Here is a 25,691-nt window from a genome sequence, read left to right on the forward strand (position 1 = left end):
TAAGTTCAAACTTGTTAATTTATTGCACAGAGAATCACTGTGCAATAAAAGGTCAAAACCTTTTGTCTGTTATTTAGTGGTCTAACAAGACAGAATGGATGACTTAAGTCTTGTTTTATAAACAGTTGAAGCATTATTTTAGTGATCCAGTCAAGATGTACCTTGCAAGAAAGAACCTTGTGTTCAGAATTCTCCTCACTCTTGATAATTCTAGTAGCCATCCTTCAATCTTCCAGTCTTTGGACTCGAATGTGAAGGTTGTATTTCTACCACCCAATATGATATCTTTGGTTCTGCCACTGGATCGAGAAGTTATTACAGCATTTCAGTGCCACTACACACGCAAGGTCATGAAAAAATTAATCACATCAGTAGATGACAGTTCTAAGCCTTGTGTAAATTTAATATTTTACCTACATTTATCCACATAAAGGTGCTGTGGGATGAAGTGCTCCAATCGCTTATAAATGCAGGTTGGGGTCCATTATTGCCTTCTGTGGTGACTCATTTCCCTAGATTCCCTTCAGTAAAGAATCAGGCCTGGGAAATTGTGACTGGCAAGGAGAGCGAAACATGAAGGCTTAGAAGATATGCATGAGATGGTGTAAATAAACCGTTAGATGATGATGAACAATATGCACAAGAAATGCTGGAGAATCTCAGTTTCCAGTTATGAGGAAGGTAGACAAAGGAAGATGACAAAAACTGAAGATAAATAGTTAACATTCCCACAGTAATGTGAACAGTTACATGTTATGTATTGGTAAAGAGGCAGATTTTTTAGTGTAAAGGATTCTGACACATGTAGAAACACTGCTGTGTAGCAGGGTCTGGAGGAGTTCATGATGCCTTACCATGAACTGCATGAAGTACTGCAGAGTAAGAACAGAACAGATGAATTATGGAGTACCTGAGCACTGCAGTACATCCATTAACTACTGCCAACTATGCATGCAAAACAACCACAGCCACATGAAACCTCTTCCCATATCTCCAAGTCAAGAAGCAACATCAATTAGAATGCGAAGAAAAAAAAATTATAATTTTTCACACGATATTAAAAAACAAAAAATTGTTTGGCATTTTTCAAGGTGTCTGATGCCTGAACCTATTATTTCTACATGTTCTTCATGACAATTTTTTAGGAGCATATCCTCATGTTATGTTGGATTTACTGTAGCATTCATAATACAGTGGACCCCCGCATAACGATTACCTCCGAATGCGACCAATTATGTAAGTGTATTTATGTAAGTGCGTTTGTTCGTGTATGTTTGGGGGTCTGAAATGGACTAATCTACTTCACAATATTTCTTATGGGAACAAATTCGGTCAGTACTGGCACCTGAACATACTTCTGGAGTGAAAAAATATCGTTAACCGGGGGTCCACTGTATTTAAAAGCAATTTAGTAATAAAGTATTTGATAAAAAACAGTTTTTGTTAATATACTGCATTTTGGTCATTGTATACCTGCAGAATTATTAACTTTACAAAATTGGCATACTTTTTCTGTATGCCCACTTTCTGCTTGTAGAATTTTGCACTGTAGCAGAAATGGTATGCAATACTATAAAGACATTTCAGAAACCATTGGCTTTATCAGTTCAATACAGAGATATTTGGAGGTGTTGAAATGAGACAGTAGAAAACTAAGTAATCAGTCCCTCAGCCTAGATGACAGTGCCCACCATAGTCTTGATAAACCTGAGAAGCACAGGAAGATCATCACTGACATAGGAGTTGGATGAGATGCAGCAGTTGAAGATAGTCACTGTGGGTAGACCCACTAGTGGAAGTAGGTCATGCCCAAGAGTTAGGCCAGAGAATAATATACTGAAGAAGGTATCCTTTATACCATTATTCCATGGTGTTGCTGTATAAGACAGGTATCGTAGCACAAATAGCCAGGTGTTGCACAAATAACCATCAAGATGGTTACTAAGACACATGTGCAACACCTGGGCATCTTTATTCTGATGTTTTTGTCAACCAGCGGCATCATCATTTCAACCTGTTTGCTAATCTTTGGCCCAACTCTTGGGCATGACCTATTATCACTATTGGGTCCACCCACAGTGATGATGCCTTCAACTGCTGCAACTTGCCTTACTTCTACATAAGTGACGATCTTCCTGCCTATGCTTCAGATTGGTCAAGACTACAGTGGTGGACATCATCTAAGAGGCTGAGGGACTGATTACCTCATGCCTCATCTTCTATGGTCTAAAGTTTTGACACCTTCAAATACCTTTGTACCAAACTGATATAGCCACTGGTGGTGTTACATTAACACCACCACTGGTGGTGTTAATGTAATGTAATTTGAGCTCAATTTCAAGCTATTTTCAGTCCTCAAACCAATCAAAATCATCTCTATTCCTGTAATATATCTTCCATTCTATCAAATGAGACCAATAAACTGAGAATACAACCATAAAAACCATATGAAAATAAATTGCAAAATCACTGTTTTAAACCAAAAACACGGTCACGTTTTTTTTTCCCATTATGCTCTGCTTGCTGCAGGATTTTCTTTTGTATGGTGCACACTTACCACACAGACCTATTCTCTCATCTCTAGGCCTAAATTTACCACTCACAGCTTATCTGAGCGAGCTGAGCTCATGGCTAGAACTATGGGACCAACCCTGGCTTCAAAGCCATAGTACTACAGGACCAATACCAAATGGGTTAAATGATTGAATCACTCTCCAATGCTTAAAAAAACATTTATGAAATTTATTAACACTGACACAAAGAAACTGAAATGTTGCTGCTATGTCATACCTATAATAGATGCACCAGATTAACCCTTTCAGGGTCAAGAGGCCCTCTCCTAAACTTGTTCTCAGGGTCAAAAATTTTTCGGGAAAAAAAAAAAAAAATTTTTCTTATGAAAAAATGGAGAACTTTCTCCCGAACATAACAACATCAAAAGTGTGAAATTTGATGGAAAATTTATGGAATTATGCTCTCGTGAAGTTAGCGGTCTCAAAGATGTTTACGCACTGGCGATTTTGCCCACTTTGAGCCCTATTTTCGGCCAATTCCAGTCTACTAGTTGACAAAAATCATAACTATTTCGCTAGAACTCCATTTTTCCTATCGAATGAGCACAAGAAACCACCCATTTACTGATTTCAACTACCCAATAAAGTGGTTAGAAATTAGCAATTTTGCCAATTTCAAACAAATTTCAAAAGATGCCAATTTCCAAATAGGGTCCAGAATAAACAAGACAGACATTCCTGGCACTAAAATAACATTTCCTCTGTTCATTAGTCACGTCCCCAGGCCCCTCTTACATTTCTTTTGTTTTCCACTTTGAATTTTTATTCTCACAAAAAATAGAAGATTTACTGTTGTGCAGACTACTGCATTAATGTAGAAATGGTTTAAATAATATCATCGCACTTGTGAAAGAATATTAGACTCACCAGTTGACATGTATTAGATGCGTGGCATGATTTATTTACTTTTGAACTTTGGCAAAAACTGAACATTTCTGCTACTTTGAGCTCAATTTCAAGGTAGTTTCCTTTGTGAAACCAATCAAAATCATCTCAATTTCTGTAATATGTCTTCCATTCTATAAAATGAGACCAGGAAAACTAGAATACACCCATAAATACCATACAAAAATACCGTGCAAAGTCGCTGTTTTAAACCAAAAACAAAGTTTTTTTTTTTCTCATTACGCACTGTGTGCTGCAAGATATTTTTTATACTGTGCACACTGACCACATAGACCCATTCTTTCATATGTAGGCCTACCAGCTTTCTCTCACTAGATTTGAAGGCGCTACAATTTACACGTACTAGTATGTCAATAACTGTGGTGCGTAAGCCACACTAGTATATCGGAAACCCTGAAAGGGTTAATCCAGTTAGTCCTCACAATATACAAATCAATATTTCATTCCTTAATTAGTAAAATTGTGAGAACAAATATCCAATGATTCTTGAGTTATCTTTCCCATACAAATCTCAATATTAAATCAAAACCTCAACCTAATTTAACTTCTGATTACAATCTTATTTATGGTATTAAAGCTTTTAATTTTTTTTACTTTTTAAATTTATTATAATAGGAAAAATCCTGTACAAAATGTTTCATTCAGAGTTAAAGGGAAATGTTATGTACTAAAAAATGAATATAAATAACTTGAGGAAATCATAGTACAAATATACAATTTCTGAGTACTGTACATAATTTTTCTTCAGTATATACATTTGTTCTACAAAAGAGAGAAATGTAGTTACAAAAAGTATAATGTTTAACCCTTAAATTGTCCAAACGTAGATATACGTTTATGTGCATAGTGCTCCAACCTTGATTTTTCTCCATCTGAAAGCATGTAAAAAACACAGATCTACGTTCGGAGCGCTACGCGAGCAAACGTAGATCTACATTTGGACAGTTTAAGGGTTAATAATAGTTTATCTACATAATGATTTCCAAAGACATCCTTAACCTCTTAACTGTCCAAACGTTGATCTACATTTTTACTGCTAGCGCACCAAACGTAGATCAACGTTTTATTTTTCCTGCCTTCAAATTTTGCACGATAGGTCTGAGAGGCCTTGTCAGTATAGAATGGGTCTTAACAATCAGTGTGAACAGTGTTAAAAAATTTTGGGACCACTTACTTTGTGGCAGCACCAGTTCAATTGAGCACCAGCTAGAGCAAACACCATGGCAAACCCCCAGGGATTCACTAATGCCATGTTGTATTGACACTCCTTTTAAGATGAAAGTGATGCTGACCCCAAGTTTAGTGGCTGTGAGATGGATGTAGCCACAAATGGTCAAAGAAATAAAAAACCTAGATAATAACCCATGTGCAACATTTTTGCCACATCCTTTCAATTTTGATACCACTGGTAGTCTCATTTCAGAATGTCCTATAACCTATGCCCTAAAGAGAAACGATTCTGTAACATGTAATATGTGTTTGGCAAGCTGGCTGGCTGGTTGGGTGGGTGGCTTGGTTTTTTGGTTGGTTGGTTGGTTGGGTGGGTGGCTGGGTGACTGGCTGGCTCTCTATCTCTCTGTCCCAGAGAGATAGAGCCACTGTCTCTGTCTCTGTCCCAGAGCCACTCATAAACCAGAATCAAGGACTGCATTTTTTCACACAGGTACACATAAGTACAGTTATCATATATAGCGTACATTACCTAGAATAACCCAAAAAAAGCCAGACAAAGTGCTATACTGTACTTGTTGATACGAAGCATAAGCATGACTGGCAAGTAATACTCATTTCCACTTGCTCAGACGTGATGATTCTGCAATGTTTGTAATAACTGTTGGTTCATGAGTGGCTCTCTCTGAAACAGAGACAAGCAGACAGAAAGACAGGTAAGCAGAGACAGATAAACAAAGACAGAGCTAGACAGATGGACAGATAGATAGATATGTTTATGTGTAACAGTGAGAACAATAAAAAAAAACAAATGCCAAGGTTCACTGGGAGCAGTGCAGGATCAGCAATATTGAGTGTCTGCATCATGATCAGTATACAGTGACATTCTTGTCTGACATCGTGCTTAGGAGTTTAATACTCCAGCACTTCTAAAGACATTGCTGGGACCTATAAATAATTTGTATATATTTCTAGATGATAGCATGTGACTGAGGCAGGTGAACATGTTCACCTGTGAGTATGTTTGTGACTATTTGGTTACTATTTCAGTAACTAATATTAGTGTCAGAACAAAGACTGGCTTTAAAATCACAAGAACTACTAAAAATTATAATTATCAGAACATAAAAATTATGTAAATAAAAAAAAAATGAGAAAAAGGTATATCGGCAACATTTCTGCAAGCGGCAGAACTCCATGTTGAAAATTAGACACGTGCAACATCTGGTTATCTTTATTGTAAATGTTTCGCCATCCAGTGGCTTTATCAATACAAATTCAAGAACATAATAGGAAGACAGTAGAACTATATACAAAAGATGAGGTAATCAGTCCCTCAGCCTTGGAGCTGGTGTGAAGAACACCGTAGTCATGAAGAATCTGGAGCACAGACAAGAAGGCTGGTGCTTATATACTGGTGTCAGGTGGTAAGGGATGTGTAGTAAATTAAGACATTGTTATGTTGCACATGTGTCTAATTTTCATCTTGTTGGTATTGTATACCATTCATGTACAGAACTCCATGTTGTTGTCAGATGAGCTTCCAGTGCCAACTTTGCTGCCTTATATTGATAAGTACTGGCACTAATTTTTTTCTGTCTTATTAAACACAAAATATTGCCCTCTTTGTTTTAATTTATTTTTTTTCAAAATATCCAGAGTGCTAGTAGTGAAAACATAGTTCAACATTTTGACAGTTAAGGGGTTAATGAACCTTCATATGAAAAAATGAGAAGAAAAGCAGTATTTACAAAAAATTATAATTCAAGGAAATGTTTTACCCAAGAACAAAGGTTCTCTATGTTATAAAAAAAAATCTAGTTTCATTTAAAAATTTCAACACACACTACACTTCTACTGTTATCCTATAAGGATGAAAAAACATAAGTGAAGGCACTTAGGACATCCCCACTGAATGCATTTTGGTCCTGGGATATTGGTCACTCTAAATAATAAAAGAGAATGAGAGAACACAGTATATATATATACAACACGGCCCCGCTTTTCAGCATTCCACTAATGCAGCGATCTCAAATTATGACCAAAACTTTCTATAAGGCAAGCGGTCTTTAAAAATATGCGTGTGCCACCCGGTTTGTTTACATTCTTCATGAGCACATCTCTCTATTATGTAATAATAATCACTCTTGGGCACATTAAATGTCTAATTTTACATCAATATAGATATTTTCATTAATCCATCTACGATATTTTCTTCAAAATTATATAAGAAACAAGTTACATAGCATATAAACATGCTGTTTATATGCTATGGAGGTGTGGTTGCCGGGCGGAAGGAAAACATTACGTAATACTAATAATAATCACTCTTGGGCACATTAAATGTCTTATTTTACGTCCATATAGACATTTTCATTATTTTTTTTTTATTATCACACTGGCCGATTCCCACCAAGGCAGGGTGGCCCGAAAAAGAAAAACTTTCACCATCATTCACTCCATCACTGTCTTGCCAGAAGGGTGCTTTACACTACAGTTTTTAAACTGCAACATTAACACCCCTCCTTCAGAGTGCAGGCACTGTACTTCCCATCTGCAGGACTCAAGTCCGGCCTGCCGGTTTCCCTGAACCCCTTCATAAATGTTACTTTGCTCACACTCCAACAGCACGTCAAGTATTAAAAACCATTTGTCTCCATTTACTCCTATCAAACATGCTCATGCATGTCTGCTGGAAGTCCAAGCCCCTCGCACACAAAACCTCCTTTACCCCCTCCCTCCAACCTTTCCTAGGCCGACCCCTACCCCGCCTTCCTTCCACTACAGATTGATACACTCTTGAAGTCACTCTGTTTCGCTCCATTCTCTCTACATGTCTGAACCACCTCAACAACCCTTCCTCAGCCCTCTGGACAACAGTTTTGGTAATCCTGCACCTCCTCCTAACTTCCAAACTATGAATTCTCTGCATTATATTCACACCACACATTGCCCTCAGACATGACATCTCCACTGCCTCCAGCCTTCTCCTCGCTGCAACATTCATCACCCATGCTTCACACCCATATAAGAGCGTTGGTAAAACTATACTCTCATACATTCCCCTCTTTGCCTCCAAGGACAAAGTTCTTTGTCTCCACAGACTCCTAAGTGCACCACTCATCCTTTTCCCCTCATCAATTCTATGATTCACCTCATCTTTCATAGACCCATCCGCTGACACGTCCACTCCCAAATATCTGAATACATTCACCTCCTCCATACTCTCTCCCTCCAATCTGATATCCAATCTTTCATCACCTAATCTTTTTGTTATCCTCATAACCTTACTCTTTCCTGTATTCACTTTTAATTTTCTTCTTTTGCACCCCCTACCAAATTCATCCACCAATCTCTGCAACTTCTCTTCAGAATCTCCCAAGAGCACAGTGTCATCAGCAAAGAGCAACTGTGACAACTCCCACTTTATGTGTGATTCTTTATCTTTTAACTCCACGCCTCTTGCCAAGACCCTCGCATTTACTTCTCTTGCAACCCCATCTATAAATATATTAAACAACCACGGTGACATCACACATCCTTGTCTAAGGCCTACTTTTACTGGGAAATAATTTCCCTCTTTCCTACATACTCTAACTTGAGCCTCACTATCCTCGTAAAAACTCTTCACTGCTTTCAGTAACCTACCTCCTACACCATACACCTGCAACATCTGCCACATTGCCCCCCTATCCACCCTGTCATATGCCTTTTCCAAATCCATAAATGCCACAAAGACCTCTTTAGCCTTATCTAAATACTATTCACTTATATGTTTCACTGTAAACACCTGGTCCACACACCCCCTACCTTTCCTAAAGCCTCCTTGTTCATCTGCTATCCTATTCTCTGTCTTACTCTTAATTCTTTCAATAATAACTCTACCATACACTTTACCAGGTATACTCAGCAGACTTATCCCCCTATAATTTTTGCACATTTTCATTAATCCACCTATATTATATCTTCTTCAAAATTATATAAGAAACGTTACATAACATATAAACATTTTACGTTTATATACTATGGAAGTGTGGTAGCCGGGCGGAGGGGAAACATTACGTCACTCCCCTTAATACATAATGCTTTTGTTTACAGTTCTCGGCATGAATTACTCATTACTTCTCCCTTTGTTTATGATGGCGTCTAAAGGCAGTTGTTAGATACGATTATACTCAGTGAACAAGGTATGTTGATGGTAATAATATGGCTCTGGGCCACATTAAATATCGTGTAGCTATGTAGGTAGGTGCAGGTATGTAGCCCAGGTGGACTATATACCTTCATTATTATTATAACTGATAATTATACTTATTTGTACTTGTACCTAAGTAAATTTACACACTGTGCTGGCATGCAGGTACACATTAAAATCACTAAGAGTGTCTTATTAGTTTTGAAGATGCCACATTAATAATGGTAATAATAATAATAACACAATAATAATCACTCTGAGAAGCATTAAATATCGTATAAAATGTTAATATAGACATTTTGCTTAATCCATCTAAATACACCCCACAGTAAAATAAATTAACATAAATATGAGATGTGGTAGCCAGGTGACTTGTAGGACTTGTGGTAGCCAGGCAACTTGTAAGATTTGTGGTAGCCAGGCAACTTGTAGGACTTGTGGTAGCCAGACAACTTGTACAATTTGTGATAGCCAGGCAACTTGTAGAAGTTGTGGTAGCCAGGCAACTTGTACAATTTGTGGTAGCCAGGCAACTTGTAGGACTTGTGGTAGCCAGGCGACTTGTAGGACTTGTGGTAGCCAGGCGACTTGTACAATTTGTGGTAGCCAGGCACCATGTAGGACTTGTGGTAGCAAAGTGACTTGTAGGACTTGTGGTAGCCAGGCAACTTGTAGTCCAACATCAGAGAAAATGTATCACTAAAAATGATGTTATATAAGAATGGGAGTGTTTCTCTTTATTTATTCTACTGTATCAACGTGGAGACAACTTGTACACAATGTAAAGTGATGAAAATCAGACGCATTTGTCTGGTTTGTTTACATTGTGCGAGGGTGGCCCATGCAGAGTACCCATACTTCCCAAACCTGACTTCCTACAAATAAAGCTCATCTCTCACCCTATATTAAGACTACAAATATTTTAAGGAAAGTAATGGGTGTACTGTGTGTGCATTTTACTTTTTATTGTTTTTAATGCCTAGTTCTATTACTAACGTAATGTATGTTAGTGTAAACTTGTTACCTGGCATTTATATGCATTTAGCAGTGGATAAAATGGTGTTCTGCTTTCCGGCGATGTCTACTTTCCAGTAGTGGCCTGGAACTTGACCTGCCGTATAAGTGGGGCCCTACTGTATATAGTGGAGAAAGCAGATCACTGATGAAGATCAGGTGAAGGCATCAGGACATGTCATGTGGCTGCAGAGAATCAACATAGAGTAGTATATGTAACAAAAAGGCACAATACCGTGACTGGAACGATACACAAATAACCCGCACATAAAAGAGAGAAGCTTACGACGACGTTTCGGTCCGACTTGGACCACTGACTTTGTCAATGGTCCAAGTCGGACCGAAACGTCGTCGTAAGCTTCTCTCTTTTATGTGCGGGTTATTTGTGTAGTATATGTGCAAGGGTAGTTGAGATAGTGTATTTGCCAGATCTTTGTTCTATGGTATTGATAGTAGCAATTAAGGAAGATTTGATACAGTGGCACCTATCAATATTGGGTTCTCTGTACATCAGCTATCCTTTTTCCCAGTTCATGAGATGTTTATGTAGCAAGATTCCTCTCTATTTCTCCTACACAGATCTTGTTGTACCCTCCACATGACTGTGTACATGCCTGTTTTGCCATTTGGTTTGTCAAAGAGATCCAACATTGTGGAAGAAATGAGGGAATTTTTTTTATAGAGCTGAAATACAGTGAATTCAACACTGATAGGCACCACTGTATTGAAGCATCCTTAATTGCTGCTACCAACACCAATTAACAAAGAGTCTGGCAAGTATACCATTTCAACTACTCTTGTATGTATGATACTATTCTATGCTGATTCCCTGTTGCCATGTGACACAGCTAATAGATGATTGACGCTTTCACCGTGACCTATTTTCTCTTGTATCATTTAGAGTGAAAAAGATCCCAGTACCAAAATGTATCCACTAAATATGGCTTAAGTCCTTTCACTCATGTTGTTGGTATCATTACACAGGTCTCCCTCGCTCTATGTGGATTCACTTTGTGAAAATTTGCTCTCATGTTGTGCATGATTTTTTATAATTCTGCGTATGCAATTTACAGGCACTGCATGATCAACATGGTTCGAAAAGCATGTTGAAGATTTTTGTTATGCATACTTGAGTGTTTAAGTGATTGAGATTAGTACAGATGTAAAGAGCCGGAACACATCTACAGCAAAAAACAAGGGACTCCTGTACATTCTACTTTCATCATTTTGTATTGTTTGGGAAACAAGAATTTGTCAAATACAGTAGAACCCCCATATCTACTGATTCGGTACTTGTGGTTTCAGTTATCCATGGTTTACTGTGGCTCAAAAATGCCTCTTAATTTTGCATAATAATGGCCTTAAGTACAAAAGTAAAGAAGCTGGCAGTTCTTCAAAGCCTAGGAGAAGCCATAAAGTGCTTCCCATCAGTGAAAAAATAATAATCAATTAAACTTTATAATAGGTATGTACAAGACTTATACATAGGGTCTGCTGCTATTCATGATTTTGGCATTTATGGCAGGTACTTGGAACATATCCCCCGTGGATACGGGGGTCCAACTGTACATGAACACAGGAAGTCAAATTATACTTAAAAAAAAAAAAAAAAAAAAAAAAAAAAGTTTATTATATAAGATGAAAGTGAATATTGACTGCCCCTTGAGACTGCCTATTCAGTCCATGGTGTGACTGGGGCCTGCCACTGGTCCACCTTCATCATCAGATTCAGCAACTTCAGGGAAATCGGCAAAAAATTCATGTTTGTTGCGTCGTTTTGAAGATTCTAGATTATACCCTCGGTTTCGCTTTATGCTGCCCTGTAATGGTAGTAATAAATTTAATTATTGCACAATGCTCAACAATAAAGAATTCATGATTCTCAACCTGTATATATGTTGCAAGACTTGAAAAGAAGATCAATACCAGGGTAGTAACAATTTTTTTTATTAACACATCGGTTGTTTCCCACCAAAGCAGGGAGACCCAAAAAAAAAAAAAAAAAAATCACTCCATCACTGTCTTGCCTGTAACATTAAAACCCCTCCTTCAGAGTGCAGGCACTGTACTTCCCACCTCCAGGCACAAGTCTGGCTTGCTGGTTTCTCTGAATCCTTCATAAATGTTACTCTACTCACACTCCAACAGCATGTCAAGTCATAAAAACCATTTGTCTCCATTTGCTCCTATCTAACATGCTCATGCATACTTGCTGAACGTCACTTGATTTCGTTCCATCCTCTCTAAATGTCCGAACCATCTTAAGGACTCCTCTTCAGCCCTCTGGATAATATTTTTTAGTAACCCCACACCTCCTCCTAATTTCCAAATTACAGATTCTCTGTATGATATTCACACTGCACATTGCCCTCAGACATGACATATCCACTGTCTCCAGCCTTCTCCTTGTTGCAGCATTAACCACCCATGCTTCACACCCATATAAGAGCATTAGTATAACTATACTCTCATACCTTTCCCTTTTTACTTCCATGGATAATGTTCTTTGTCTCCACAGACTCCTCAGTGCACCACTCACCTTTTTCCCCTCATCAGTTCTATGATTCACCTCGTCTCTCATAAACTCATCTGCTGACATGTCCATTCCCAAATATCTGAATACATTCATTTCCTCCATACTCCCTCCAATCTGATGTCCAGTCCTTCAGTACCTAAATTTTTTTGTTATCCTCATCACCTTACTCTTTCCTATTTTCACTGTTAATTTCCTTCATTTACATACCCTACCAAACTCGTCCACCAACCTCTGCAACCTCTCTTCAGAATCTCCCAAATGTACAGTGTCATCAGCAAAAAGCAGCTGTGACAATTTCCACTTTGTGTTAGATTCTTTATCTTTTAATCCCACACCTCTTGCCAACACCTATGCATTCACTTCTCTTACAACCCCATCTATAAATATATCAAACAACCATTCTTTATAATATAATTGACTGACATTTTGTTATAACTTACAGCATCCTCAGTATCTGTCAAATTAAAAAAGAATACAACTGATAGACACATGATCATAAAGCACATTGTTTCGTATATACCGTATAAAAGAGTAAGTTACTGATATAAGGAAAAAGTCAACAATATACAAAGTTTGAGACATTTAACCCGTAAACGGTCCAAACGTATATATACATTTTTACCGCTAGTGCCCCAAACATATATATACGTTTTATGTGTCCTACATTTAACATTGCCACGATAAACCTGAGTCGCCTAGACATGTGAGAATGGGTGTGAGCACTCACTGTGCACCATATTAAAATAATTGGGGATGCCTGGGTACCATATGCTCTTTTTTCCTATTAAAAACAACAATGTTTTTTTTTTCTCAAAAAAGTTGGGGCAGTACGGTAGTGAACGTACATATACGTTTGGACCGTTTACGGGTTAACATAGACTAAAAGCAAATCACTAATAGCAAAGTATTGTTTAAGTTAAAACAGCAGAGTATGAATTTTACAAAGAATTAACGAATAACAACTAAGTGACGAGAATGCCTAAAGAGTACAATAATGAAAATGAACAAGAACAATGTCCCTAAGTTACTTCAACAAGATATTGAAAGAATAACAAGAGAGCTAAGATAGCATCAAACATACCTAGAAGCACAACAGCTGGACAAAACTTTTATTCCCACCAATACCAGATTTCTGGCAGTGCATCAGTAGCACCTCTATAATAAAGCTGCTGTCTGACTGATCATGGGCTAAAACTGTAAACCCTGAGGTCACGTAATAAATAATCAAGGGTGTGGCAGTGTTCACTAATAGCACTGAATAGTGGCTTGGTAACTGAAAGTTTTGTTTGGCTTGATATTACTTAACCCTTTGAGGGTCGACAGGCCCTCTCCGAGACTCGTTCTCAGGATCGGCCAAATTTAAAAAAAAAAAAATAATTTTTTCTTATGAAAAGATAGAGAATCTTTTCCCGATCATAATGACACCAAAAATATGAAATTTGATGGAAAACTTACGGAATTATGCTCTCGCGAAGTTAGCGGTCTCAGCGATGTTTACGGATCGGCGATTTTGCCCACTTTGAGCCCCATTTTCAGCCAGTTCCACTGTACTAGTCGACAAAAAACATGAATATTTTGCTAGAACTCCATATTTTCTATTGAATGAGTGCAAGAAACCACCCATTTACCAATTTCAACTATCCAGTTCAGTGGTCAGAATTTAGCAATTTTGCCAATTTCACACAAATTTCGAAAGATGCCAATTTCCGAATAGGGTCCAGAACAAACAAGAAATACATTCCTGGCACTAAAATGACATTTCCTCTGTTCATTAGTCATGTCTCAAGGCCCCTCTTACATTCTTTTGCTTTCCACTTTGAATTTTTATTCTCACAAAAAATAGGAGATTTACTGTTATGCAGACTACTGCATTAGTGTAAAAAATGGTATGAATCATATTGGCGCACTTGCAAAAGAATATTAGACTCACCAGTTGACGTGTATTGGACGCTTGGCATGATTTGTTTACTTTTGAACTTTGGTAAAAATCGAACATTTCTGCTACTTTGAGCTCAATTTCAAGGTACTTTTCATTGTAAAACCAGTCAAAATCATCTCAATTTCTATGATATGCCTTCCATTCTATAAAATGAGACCAAGAAAACTAGAATACAACAATAAATACCATACGAAAATACAGTGCAAAGTCACTGTTTTATTCCAAAAAAACGGTCAAAGTTTTTTTTTTTCATTATGCACTGTGTGCTGCAGGATTTTTTTTATACCATGCACACTGACCACATAGACCCATTCTTTCATATGGAGGCCTACCAGCTTTCTCCCACTAGATTTGAGGGTGCTAGAATTTAGGCGTACTAGTACGTCAAAAACCCTGGGTCGTAAGCCGTACTAGTACGTCCGAAACCCTCAAAGGGTTAAAGTTCACAAATTCTAGTAATTAACCTTTAAACTGTCCAAACGTAGATCTACGTTCACCAGTGCAGTGCTCCAAATATTTTGAAAAATAAAAAAATCTTTTTTTTTTTTTTAAATTGAAGAGCACATTTTTATGTCATAGGAAAAAAAAATTTAGGGTCAGTACTTACCAAGATACAAGCCTGCGAAGTTGGTGCTAAATGATGAGGTGTCGGCAACATGGAGCACTGCCGCTTGCAGAAATAATAAATATTTATCTTTTTTTTTTTCAATTCTTTTCTATTTTTTGTTGTTTTCATGTTATGATAATAATGTTTTGTTGCCGATCTTTTGATTTCATAGCCAATTCTTGTTGAGACACAAATGCTTGGTACTGAATTAGTAATCATACTGTCACAAACACACATGTTCACACTGATAAATGAATTTGTACACATGGTTCAATCACATAATATTGTTTACATATATATACAAAGTATTTACAAGTCCCATTTATGTTTCTAGAAGTCCACCACTGTATGGTACTCCAAGAAGCATGGATTCATACAGAGTGTCACCCCCACATTGCTGACACATGTATCATGTGTCTTTTTGCACTCAGGGTCGCTGTTTAGTGTAAGCACACACAACACATTTTTTCTGGGAATAATTCTTCTTTGAAGTAGATGTTAGTGGTATTAGGCAGTGACAATTAGGGATTATTCAGTTGGGCACTTTTCCCTCTGGTTGTGGGGTGACAAGTCGCTGTTGTGGGGTGACAGGTCGCTGTAGAGTGACAGGTATAGGTGTGGTACCATACTTTTTTGCTATCTGCTTGTACCATACTTTTTTGCTATCTGCTTGATGACTTTATGGGTGAATTCTGCATATCATTGTCGCTTCCCAGTCTTTATTTCGTACATGTTGAAGGCACTGAGCATTGCAATGTCTACAAGGTGGAAAAACACTTTTATATACCACTTGCGACTCCTACGCACACAGTCGCACATTGTTTGTGTAGTCGATGACAGTAGCTGGCTTTACAATAGGTTCATTGTTGAACCTGGTCAGTCTGTTTGTACCATCTCATTTCTGTGGATGGTTGACAGCAACATCACGTCATGTTTGTCATGCCACATCAGTGCCATGATGTCATTGGCACGAAACGCTTCCACTAGACTTCCTCCAGTGAACCTTGGCATGTGTTTTCTATTTCTTCTCACTGTTCCACATATATCAGTATCGTTCACACGTAGGAAATCAGGGAGCACAGGGCTTGTATACCAGTTGTCTGTGTACAATGTATGACCCTTGCCAAGGTATGGTTCCATCATCCTGCGAACAACATCACCAGAAATGCCCAATATGCACCTGGTATTGTTGAGTGTGTTTTTCCCTGTGTAGATAATGACACTCAACACAAGATCAGTCTCACAGTCACACATAACAAAGAGTTTTATACCAAAGCCATTATGTATGCTTGGTATATATTGAATGACAGTCGTCCCTTGAACAGAACCAAGGACTCGTCATCAACGATGTTCTTAAATGGATAAAAGTAGGTACTGAATTTTTGCTTAAGATACATAAACAAATTCCCGGATTTTGTATAAGAGGTCATTTCGGTTTGGCATATTCCAGTCTGAGAAGTGCAACATTAGTAGCAACAGAGTGAATCTGTTGCAGGGAAGGAGGTCACAGAAGACAGGAGTACTGATGAAGTGGTTTGTGGACCAGTAGTGTGCTATATTGTTCTTAATCGTGTTTGGCATAAGCATGACAGTGCCAAGGAATAAATACATTTCAGCCACAGTTGTATCTTTCCACCTGCGCATCCGTGAAGACTGAAACATCTGTGTGGTCCATTGTATACTGGTAGTACATGTTGGTCTGGGTAACAATCAGGTTCTTGGTATGGGTAACAATCAGGTTCATTATAGGCTCATCAAAGAATAGCTGGAAATAGTCTAACTCTGTAGACTCATTTGTGATGGGGCATTCAGGCATGATGCTACTTCCACTGGCATCAAAACTGAAAAGATGTGGCACAAATGGTGTACTTTCTTTCCAGTTCCATTCACGGTCAGATGGTGCAGGGTGGACCTGTGGTATGGGGTGTGGGGGAGCAGCAGTGGAGGCAGCACATGGTTGAGAAGGTGCCTGGTGGTCCTTTGTCTGCCCACCCACCGTGCCACGAGGTCCAGGCACCATTCCACCCCCTCTTCCTCCATCCCAGCATATTCACCTTCATGATCACTATCACTATCAGTGGCTGGGGTTACGATGCCGAAAAGTATGTTTCACTGGGGAATAATGATAATCACTCTCACTCGATCTATCGGCATAAAATCGATTTCATCATCATCACTCATATCACTTTCACTATCATCATCACCAAAACGCATGGAAAATTATAATTTCCTCTTGTGAAGTTGCCTTTGGGAAGTAACACTAGCAACCCCAGAGGTGCTGGGCTGAGGGTCTGTTGTGGCCACAATGGCCACTTCAGAAGTGCTGGGCTGGGGGTCCAGTTTGGCTACACTATCCACACTGGCCACCCCAGAGGTCATGGGCTGAGGGTCCAGTTTGGCCACACTGTCCACACTGGCCACCCCAGAGGTCATGGGCTGAGGGTCTGTTGTGGCCACACGCCACCTCAGAAGTGCTGGGCTGAGGGTCTGGTATGGCCACACTGTCTACACTATCCTTACTGGCCACCCCAGAGGTCATGGCCTGAGGGTCATCTAGGTTATCATCAAAAGTATCACTAATTCCTTGATCTTTAGTAACTATATCAGAGTCAAAACCACTAAACTCGTGTTCTGTATCACTTTCCAAGAATAGTAGTGTGTTAATATGACGAGGCATCAGTAAATCACGGGGGTTTGCCATGATGTTGACCCAAGATGGAGCTGAAACTAACTAGTGTTACCACGCAGTACCCCAGCGTCCCAGATTTTTTTCATACTGCGCAGACTCATTCTCTCATGTCTAGGCAACTCAGACCTATTGCACCAATTTTGAAGGAATGAAAAATAAAAAGTTGATCTATGTTTGGAGCTCCCCACACATGAACATATAGCTGTGTGTGGACAGTTTAAGGATTAAATGCCTCTTTGCCTTACGTATATATGAGGCACTAAGCACTTACTAACATGTATACAGCTTCTCCTTATTTAACGACGGAGTTCCGTCCCAAAGACCATGTTGGTAAATGAATTCGTCACTAAGTGAGGAGCATACTACTACTACTACTACTACAATGGTAGTGGGTTTGTGTCAACAATCTTTGATATTGTTTTAATGTCACCTTTGAACCATTTATAAGATTTCAGGTATATTTTTAAATATTTATACAGACTGTAATAAACAGAATAGACAAAAATCAAGTTTAACCCTTTCAGGGTCCGTCCCGTAGATCTACGGCTTCACGTTGAGTGTCCAAACCGTAGATCTACGCCAAAATTCTAGCGCTGTCAAATTTAGCGCGAAAACGCTCATAGGCCTACATGTGAGAGAACGGGTCTGCGTGGTGGGTGTGCGTCATAAACAAAAAATCTAGGCAACCGCATAGCATTGTGGGAATGCCGGCTCAGTTACCCTTGTTCACCATGCCTCGTCGCAAGGCAGCTCTCACTCCAAGGAAAATTGGGACTCTCCTCTTCCTATCTGATAGTTCTGACAGTGATAGAAGTGCAAATGATGAATTCTTTGGCTTTGATCAGTTAGTGACCGAAAGGAATGACAAGGATATGGATAATGATGCAGAAAACCCTGACGATCCTCAACCTTCTACCTCTGGTGTGGGCACTCGTCAGTCATGGTCGGTTGTACCTCAACGAAAGAGAAAACTATTATTTTTGCATGGCCAGGCCTCTGACTTCAGTAATGATAATGATAGTGATGTGGATTGGGATTTTATTGCTCTTGATGATCATTCGAGGAGTGATAGTGAGGAATCATATTCACCAGTGAAGCGTCGGTATGTATGCCACCGCATGCGCTCGGGTAGTGTGCCCTATGCCATGCCCAGGGGACGGAGTACATCCCATGGCCCTACACCAGGTATAGATAGTGATAGTGAGGATGATGTGGCTACACTTGGCATGGATAGACCACAGGCATCACTAGATGGTGGTAGTGGTGATGGTAGTGCCACGGCCATGCGTGACTCACCAGCCCAGGCTGGGACCCACGCTGCTGACTCCGCAGTTCAAGGACAAAGTGGAGCGTTAGCCACCAGCCCACCACAACCACAACTACCCGCACAACCAGCCTATGATGTCCAGTATCCACCAGCAAACTGTATCTGGGATTGGCAGCAAAATCCCAATTTTGTTTCCAAGCCCCACCACTTTGATGACTCTGAAAGTGGAATTCTACCAACTTGTCCCCTTGGAAACACTGCAAATGAACTGGAATTCTTTGAATTATTCTTTGACCAGCCATTGACGGAAACTATTGTCAGGGAGAGTAATAAGTATTTTGAGTACACCATGGCAAATACGATCATATCACCACAGTCAAGACTACACCGGTGGAAAGAGACGACTGTTGCAGAAATGTATTTGCTTTTTGCAACAATAATGCTTATGCCTCATGTCTATAAGCATAATATAAAAGCATACTGGTCCACAGATCGGCTAATTTCTACCCCGGTCTTCAATGAAATCATCCCAGTGAACAGGTTTATCTTACTGTTATGTATGTTGCACTTCTCTGACAAAACTAGGCCTGACAGAAGTGACAGGTTATACAAGATTAGAAATGTTTTTATGTATCTCAAACAAAAGTTCAGCATATACTTTTATCCATTCAAGAATCTTGTAATTGACGAGTCTTTGATTTTGTTCAAAGGTAGGCTGTCATTCAAGCAGTATATACCGAGCAAGAGGAAACGCTTTGGTATAAAACTGTTTGTACTCCTTGACTGTGAAAGTGGCCTGGTATTGGATACTGTTGTATACACAGGAAGTAAAACATTGAAAGATACCAAGATGTTATTGGGTATCTCAGATGACGTAGTGAGAAGCATGATGGCACCTTATCTTGGCAAGGGGCATACATTATATACCGATAACTGGTACACAAGCCCATTACTCAGTGATTTCTTGTGAGTGAACAAGACAGATGTGTGTGGCACAGTGCATTCTAATCGTAAACGCATGCCCAGGCTCAACGCAGGTGCTTGTGGTGATGATGTGCAGGTGTTTACTGCCAATGACATCATGGCATTACGGTGGCATGACAAACGAGATGTCACATTGTTGACAACCATTCACCGTGATGAAATGCAAGACAGTGGCAAAGTTGATCGAGTGACTAATGAACGTATTCGAAAACCAGTGACAGTGATTGATTATACACAAAACATGTGCTTGGTTGACAAATGTGACATGCAGATTGGCTTTGTTGATTGTGTTCGTAAAAGTTACAAGTGGTACATGAAACTTTTCTTCCATCTCATGGACATTTCAATGCTCAATGCATATAATATGTACCAAATGATGACTGGCAACAGACCACCGTATGGTGAATTTTGTTTGTCTGTTGTCAGACAACTCGTAATGAAGTACCAGGTAACAACACCTGCTATACAACAAGGTCCTCGAACTCCTCAGGATATACCCAAGCGTTTGAGGAGGGAAGGTGATCATTTCATAATACAGCTTCCTTCAACTCAGAAGAGATGCATTGTCTGTGCACAAACAAAACGACGGCAACAAAGACGCAAAGACACTCGGTTTATGTGTGAGGAATGTAAGGTACCTCTGTACATGGTGCCTTGTTTCAAGGAGTTCCACAAGCTCCAGCAGTTCTGAAACCATGTCCAGTGATTGTAAATATGTAAATATATGACAGAACATTAGTATTATACAAGATTTGTGCATGTTTATTATAATAAGCAACAGTGGTAAACAATAATATGATAATAACTTTAGTGCGGTTATTGTGTTCAATACAGTGAGTTTATATATATACATTATATACAGTATTGGTCTCTCAGGTCCCAAATGTTAGTAGGAAACGAAAAAAAATTGGAAAAGAAAAGAAAAAACTACAAAAACTGCTAAATAAAGTAATGCGCATATGTGGAAATCGTTGATGTTGCCGCCACCAGGTCATTTTGGACAAATTCTCGGCACTGCATCTCGGTAAGTACTGATCAGAAAATTTTTTGTGTGTCTTATTACCTTCACAAAAATATGCTCTTTCATTCTGTAAGAAAAAAACAATTTTTTTTTTTTTCAAAATTTCTTGGACACTGGAGCACCACTTCAGACTTTGGCCTTGGACCCTGAAGGGGTTAAAGTGAAGCCTTTACTTGTGTATCACTCAGAAAACCCCAGAGTGTTCAAGAAAAGCAATGTCGTTAAGAATAGATTGTGTGTGATGTGGAAAGCTAATCAAAAGGCATGAGTCACAAGGCAAATTTTCAGAGTGTGGGTTAATGAAGTGTTCGGCCAAGTGTGAAAAAATACCTCCTGATAAAGAAATTGCCACTCAAGTGCCTCCTGATACTGGACAATGCTCCTCCATATCCTCTAGACTTGGAAGACCAAGTGTTTAGGGACTTTATTTCATAAAAGTGAAGTTCTTGCCTCCTAACACCACTCCTCTCCTCCAGCCCATGGACCAGCAGGCCATTTCTAACTTCAAAAAACTGTACACAAGAGCAGTGTTTGAAAAGTGCTCTGAAGTGACCTCTGACACTCACTTGACCCTAAGAGAGTTCTGGAAAGATCACTTCACTATTCTCAATTGCATAAGCTTTATAGGTAAGGCTTGTGAGGGAGTGACTTCCAGGACTTTGAACTCTGCTTGGAGAAAACTATGGTCAGGTTGTGTCCAAGAGAGGGATTTTTGAAGGGTTTGAGGTTGACCCTGACCCTGCCAACCCTGTGGACTCTATTGTGGCACTGGGGAAGTCCCTGGGGTTGAAGGCGAGTGGTGAAGATGTGGAAGAGTTGGTGGAGGAGAACAGGGAAAAGCTAACCACTGAAGAGCTGCAAGAGCTTCAACTTGAACAGCAACAGATTGCAGCTGAGGAACTTGCATCAGAGGAGGAGGAGGCAGAGGGAGTGAAGGAGGTGCCTTCTTTAGAGATTAAAGAGGTGTGTGCAATGTGGACTAGGGTGCAAGTTTTTGTAGAAAAAACACCACCCTGACCAAGCTGAAACAAGCTATATCTGCAACATGTTCAGTGACAAAACCCTGTCCCACTTCAGGAAAATCTTAACCCTTTCAGGGTTGACAGGCCCTCTCCTAGACTTGTTCTCAGGGTTGAAAAATATTTGGAAAAAAAAAAAAATTCTTATGAAAAGATAGTTTTTTTTTTTCTAAACTTTATAGGCTAAAAATTTTTTTGCCATCAATACTTACCGAGATATGGAGGTGTGAAAATGACAGAAATTGAACCGATACAGCTTCGAGAAAAAAGGTGCTAATGACTATTGAAATGAAGAAAGAGATAATTGCAAAGTACAAAAGTGGAGTGCGTGTGTCGGAGCTGGCCAGATTGTATAGTAAACCCCAATCAACCATCTCTACTATAGTGACCAGGAAAACGGCAATCAAGGAAGCTGTTCTTGCAAAAGGTGCAACTGCGATTACGAAACAGCGACTGCAAGTGTTAGAAAATGTTGAGAGACTGTTATTAGTGTGGATAAATGAAAAACAGATAGCAGGAGATAGCATCTCTCAAGCGATCACTTGTGAAAAGGTTAGGCAGTTGCATGATGATTTGGTAAAGAAATTGCCTGCAACTAGTGCTGATGTGAATGAATTTAAAGCCAGCAAAGGTTGGTTTGAAAGATTTAAGAATCGTAGTGGCATACATAGTGTGATTAGGCATGGTGAGGCTGCCAGTTTGGACCAAAAAGCAGCTGAAAAATATGTGAAGGAATTCAAGGATTACATAGACAGTGAAGAATTTAAACCTGAACAAGTGTTTAATTGCGACGAAACAGGCCTGTTTTGGAAGAAAATGCCAAGCAGGACCTACATTACTCAGGAGGAAAAGGCACTTCCAGGACATAAGCCTATGAAAGACAGGCTTACTCTGTTGATGTGTGTCAATGCTAGTGGTGACTGCAAAGTGAAGCCTTTATTGGTGTATCACTCTGAAACTCCCAGAGTGTTCAGGAAAAACAATGTCCTCAAGGCTAATTTGTGTGTGCTGTGGAGGGCAAATAGTAAGGCATGGGTCACTATGGACTTTTTCTATGACTGGTTACACCATGCATTTGCCCCCACTGTGAAAAATTACCTAATTGAAAAGAAATTAGACCTTAAGTGCCTCCTGGTATTAGACAATGCCCCTGGTCATCCTACAGACTTGGCAGAGCGACTCCTCTCCTGCAGCCCATGGACCAGCAGGTCATTTCCAACTTCAAGAAACTGTACACAAAAGCTGTTTCAAAAGTGCTTTGTAGTGACCACAGAAACTCAACTGACTCTAAAAGAGCTTTGGAAGGATCACTGTAATATCCTCAATTGTATAAACCTTATAGGTATGGCTTGGGAGGGAGTGACTAAGAGGACCCTGAACTCTGCTTGGAAAAAACTGTGGCCAGAATGTGTAGACAAAAGGGATTTTGAAGGGTTTGAGGATAACCCTGGGAAGCCTATGCCAGTTGAGGAATCCATTGTGCATTGGGGAAGTCCTTGGGGCTGGAGGTTAGTTAGGAGGATGTGGAAGAGTTGGTGGAGGAGGACAATGATGAACTAACCACTGATGAGCTGCTAGATCATCTTCAACAGCAAGAGGCCAGACCTGAGGAAACAGCTTTGGAGGAGGGGATAGAGAAATTGAAGAAGTTGCCTACTTCAAAGATTAAGGAAATGTGTGCAATGTGGCTTAAAGTGCAAACCTTTTTTGATGGCAATCACCCTAATGCAAACCTTTTTTGATGGCAATCACCCTAACACAGGTATTGCAAACTGTGCTGGTGACTATTACACTGACAATGTTGTGAATCACTTTAGAAAAGTCATAAAGGAACGAGAGGTACAGGCCTCTATGGACAGATATATTGTGCGACAGAAGTCCAGTGACTCTCAAGCTGATCCTAGTGGCATTAAAAGAAGAAGGGAAGTAACCCCGGAAAAGGACTTGCTACCTCAAGTCCTAATGGAAGAGGATTCTCCTTCTAAACAGTAACAACTTCGACACTCTCCTCTCCTCCCATCCCATCAATCATCACCAGATCTTCATTAAAGGTAAATGTCAATTATTCTATTGTTATTATTCTATTGTTATTGTTGTTATTGTAATTATACTATTGCATTAAACTTAATATTTCATGTGGTAAAATTTTTTTTTTCATACTTTTGGGTGTCTTGCACTGATTAATTTGATTTCCATTAATTTCTTATGGGGAAAATTGATTTGCTTTTCAATATTTTCGGTATTCGACGAGCTCTCAGGAACGGATTAATATCGAATACCGGGGGTCCACTGTAAATGTACACAAAATATGTTAACCAATCCCAATATGCCTGTGCAGGTCCATCTGCTAGCTACAAAGACACTGCCCTTGCCCTCATGTCAGATCATGAGCCATTAACATCGTAACCATAAAACTACTGGGGTAAATACAGGGCAGGGAATGTTATCCCCTTGTCAGTTCAGTAGGTGAGCAGAGTGGATCTAGTTGTACTGAGGTATGTATATATTAGTTTCTTTGCTTGGTATGTGCAAGGTTCACCATCCAGCCTGATAAGGGTAAGGTAGTGTGACAACTACCATGTAGAAGAACCAGTGTTTAGCAGATGCATACTGAAGGGTCCTATATCAGACCACTTTTAAGTAGCAATTACTTGTAATCAACATAGTAAAGGTGATGATTGTTTTACAATTAAAATATCCATATAGCTAGCAAAAATTACCTTTTTCCGATCATCTACTTCAGTATTGTAAAGATATTCGATGTTCCAAAAGCGTACAACTTCATCCATGGAGCACGAGGCTAAGAGAGATCCATCATGGGACACGGACATGTTCTCTACTCCAAAGTCTGTATGCTGACCAACAATGCCTACAAAGCGGTGAGCATACAAATGTACAGCCCTGGAAAATAAAAAGTATTTTATTTATTTGGTAAAACTTTTAAACAAATATTCTGCTTGAAGAGCAAGAGTGAAATGGTTGAATCCAGGATGCAGGGTTATAGAGTTATGAGAAAAAAATTCTCCACTGGGAGGGTGGTGAACAACACTAGGTAGGAACGTCTACAATGGGAGGGTTGTGAACAACCGAACAGCACTAGGTAGGAACTTCTCCAGTGAGGGCAGTGAACAAAACTAGTTAAGAACATCTACAATGGGAGGGTTGTGAACAACTAAACAGCACTGGGTAGGAACTTCTCCAGTGTGAGGGTGGTGAACAAGTGAACAACATTAGGTAGGAATGTCTCCAATAGGAGGGTTGTGAACAAATGAACAGCACTAGGTAAGAACATCTCCAATAGGAGAGTTGTGAATAACTGAACAGCACTAGGTAGGAATGTCTACAATGGGAAGGTGGTAAACAAGTGAGATGAGAAAGTCACAAAATTTACCAAATGAGGTCATTCAATGCTTTCAACAAGAGGAGGATAGATATAACTATACACACAAATACATGCAAAACCAAACAGCATAGACAAAAAAATACATTACACTATTGAAATAATCTAATCTGCATATACCTTAAGGGAGGATATATATATATGCAGTAGACCCCCAGTTTTCGTAATTAATCTGTTCCAGAAGGTTGCTCAAAATTTGAAATGCTCGAAAACCAAAGTAACATTTCCCATAATAAATAATGTAAATCCAATTAATCTGTTCCAGACACCCAAAAATATTCACAAAAAATTAATTTTTTAAAGAATAACTACACAGTGGAACCTCTACTTATGAGTTTAATCCGTTTCGTGACCTTGCTCGCATCTGGATT

General features: G+C 39.3%; 1 protein-coding gene across 4 annotated transcripts in view; it reads right to left on the reverse strand.

Annotated features, from left to right (window-relative positions):
- Positions 1-2,718: 2,718 nt before the first annotated feature.
- Positions 2,719-25,691, reverse strand: part of LOC128684186 (WD repeat-containing protein 55 homolog) — a 123,287-nt gene continuing 100,314 nt past the window's right edge. For all 4 annotated transcript variants that reach the window (XM_070094788.1, XM_070094797.1, XM_070094789.1 and 1 more), the window contains 2 exons: positions 24,641-24,821; positions 2,719-11,678 (listed from right to left, as the gene is read on the reverse strand). In XM_070094788.1, the coding sequence (XP_069950889.1) occupies positions 11,535-11,678; positions 24,641-24,821 (325 nt within the window). In that variant the 3' untranslated portion in view covers positions 2,719-11,534. The remainder of the gene's footprint in view (positions 11,679-24,640; positions 24,822-25,691) is intronic.

Source organism: Cherax quadricarinatus, chromosome 4 (assembly GCF_038502225.1).
Source record: "Cherax quadricarinatus isolate ZL_2023a chromosome 4, ASM3850222v1, whole genome shotgun sequence".
Classification (NCBI taxonomy): Eukaryota; Metazoa; Arthropoda; class Malacostraca; order Decapoda; family Parastacidae; genus Cherax; species Cherax quadricarinatus.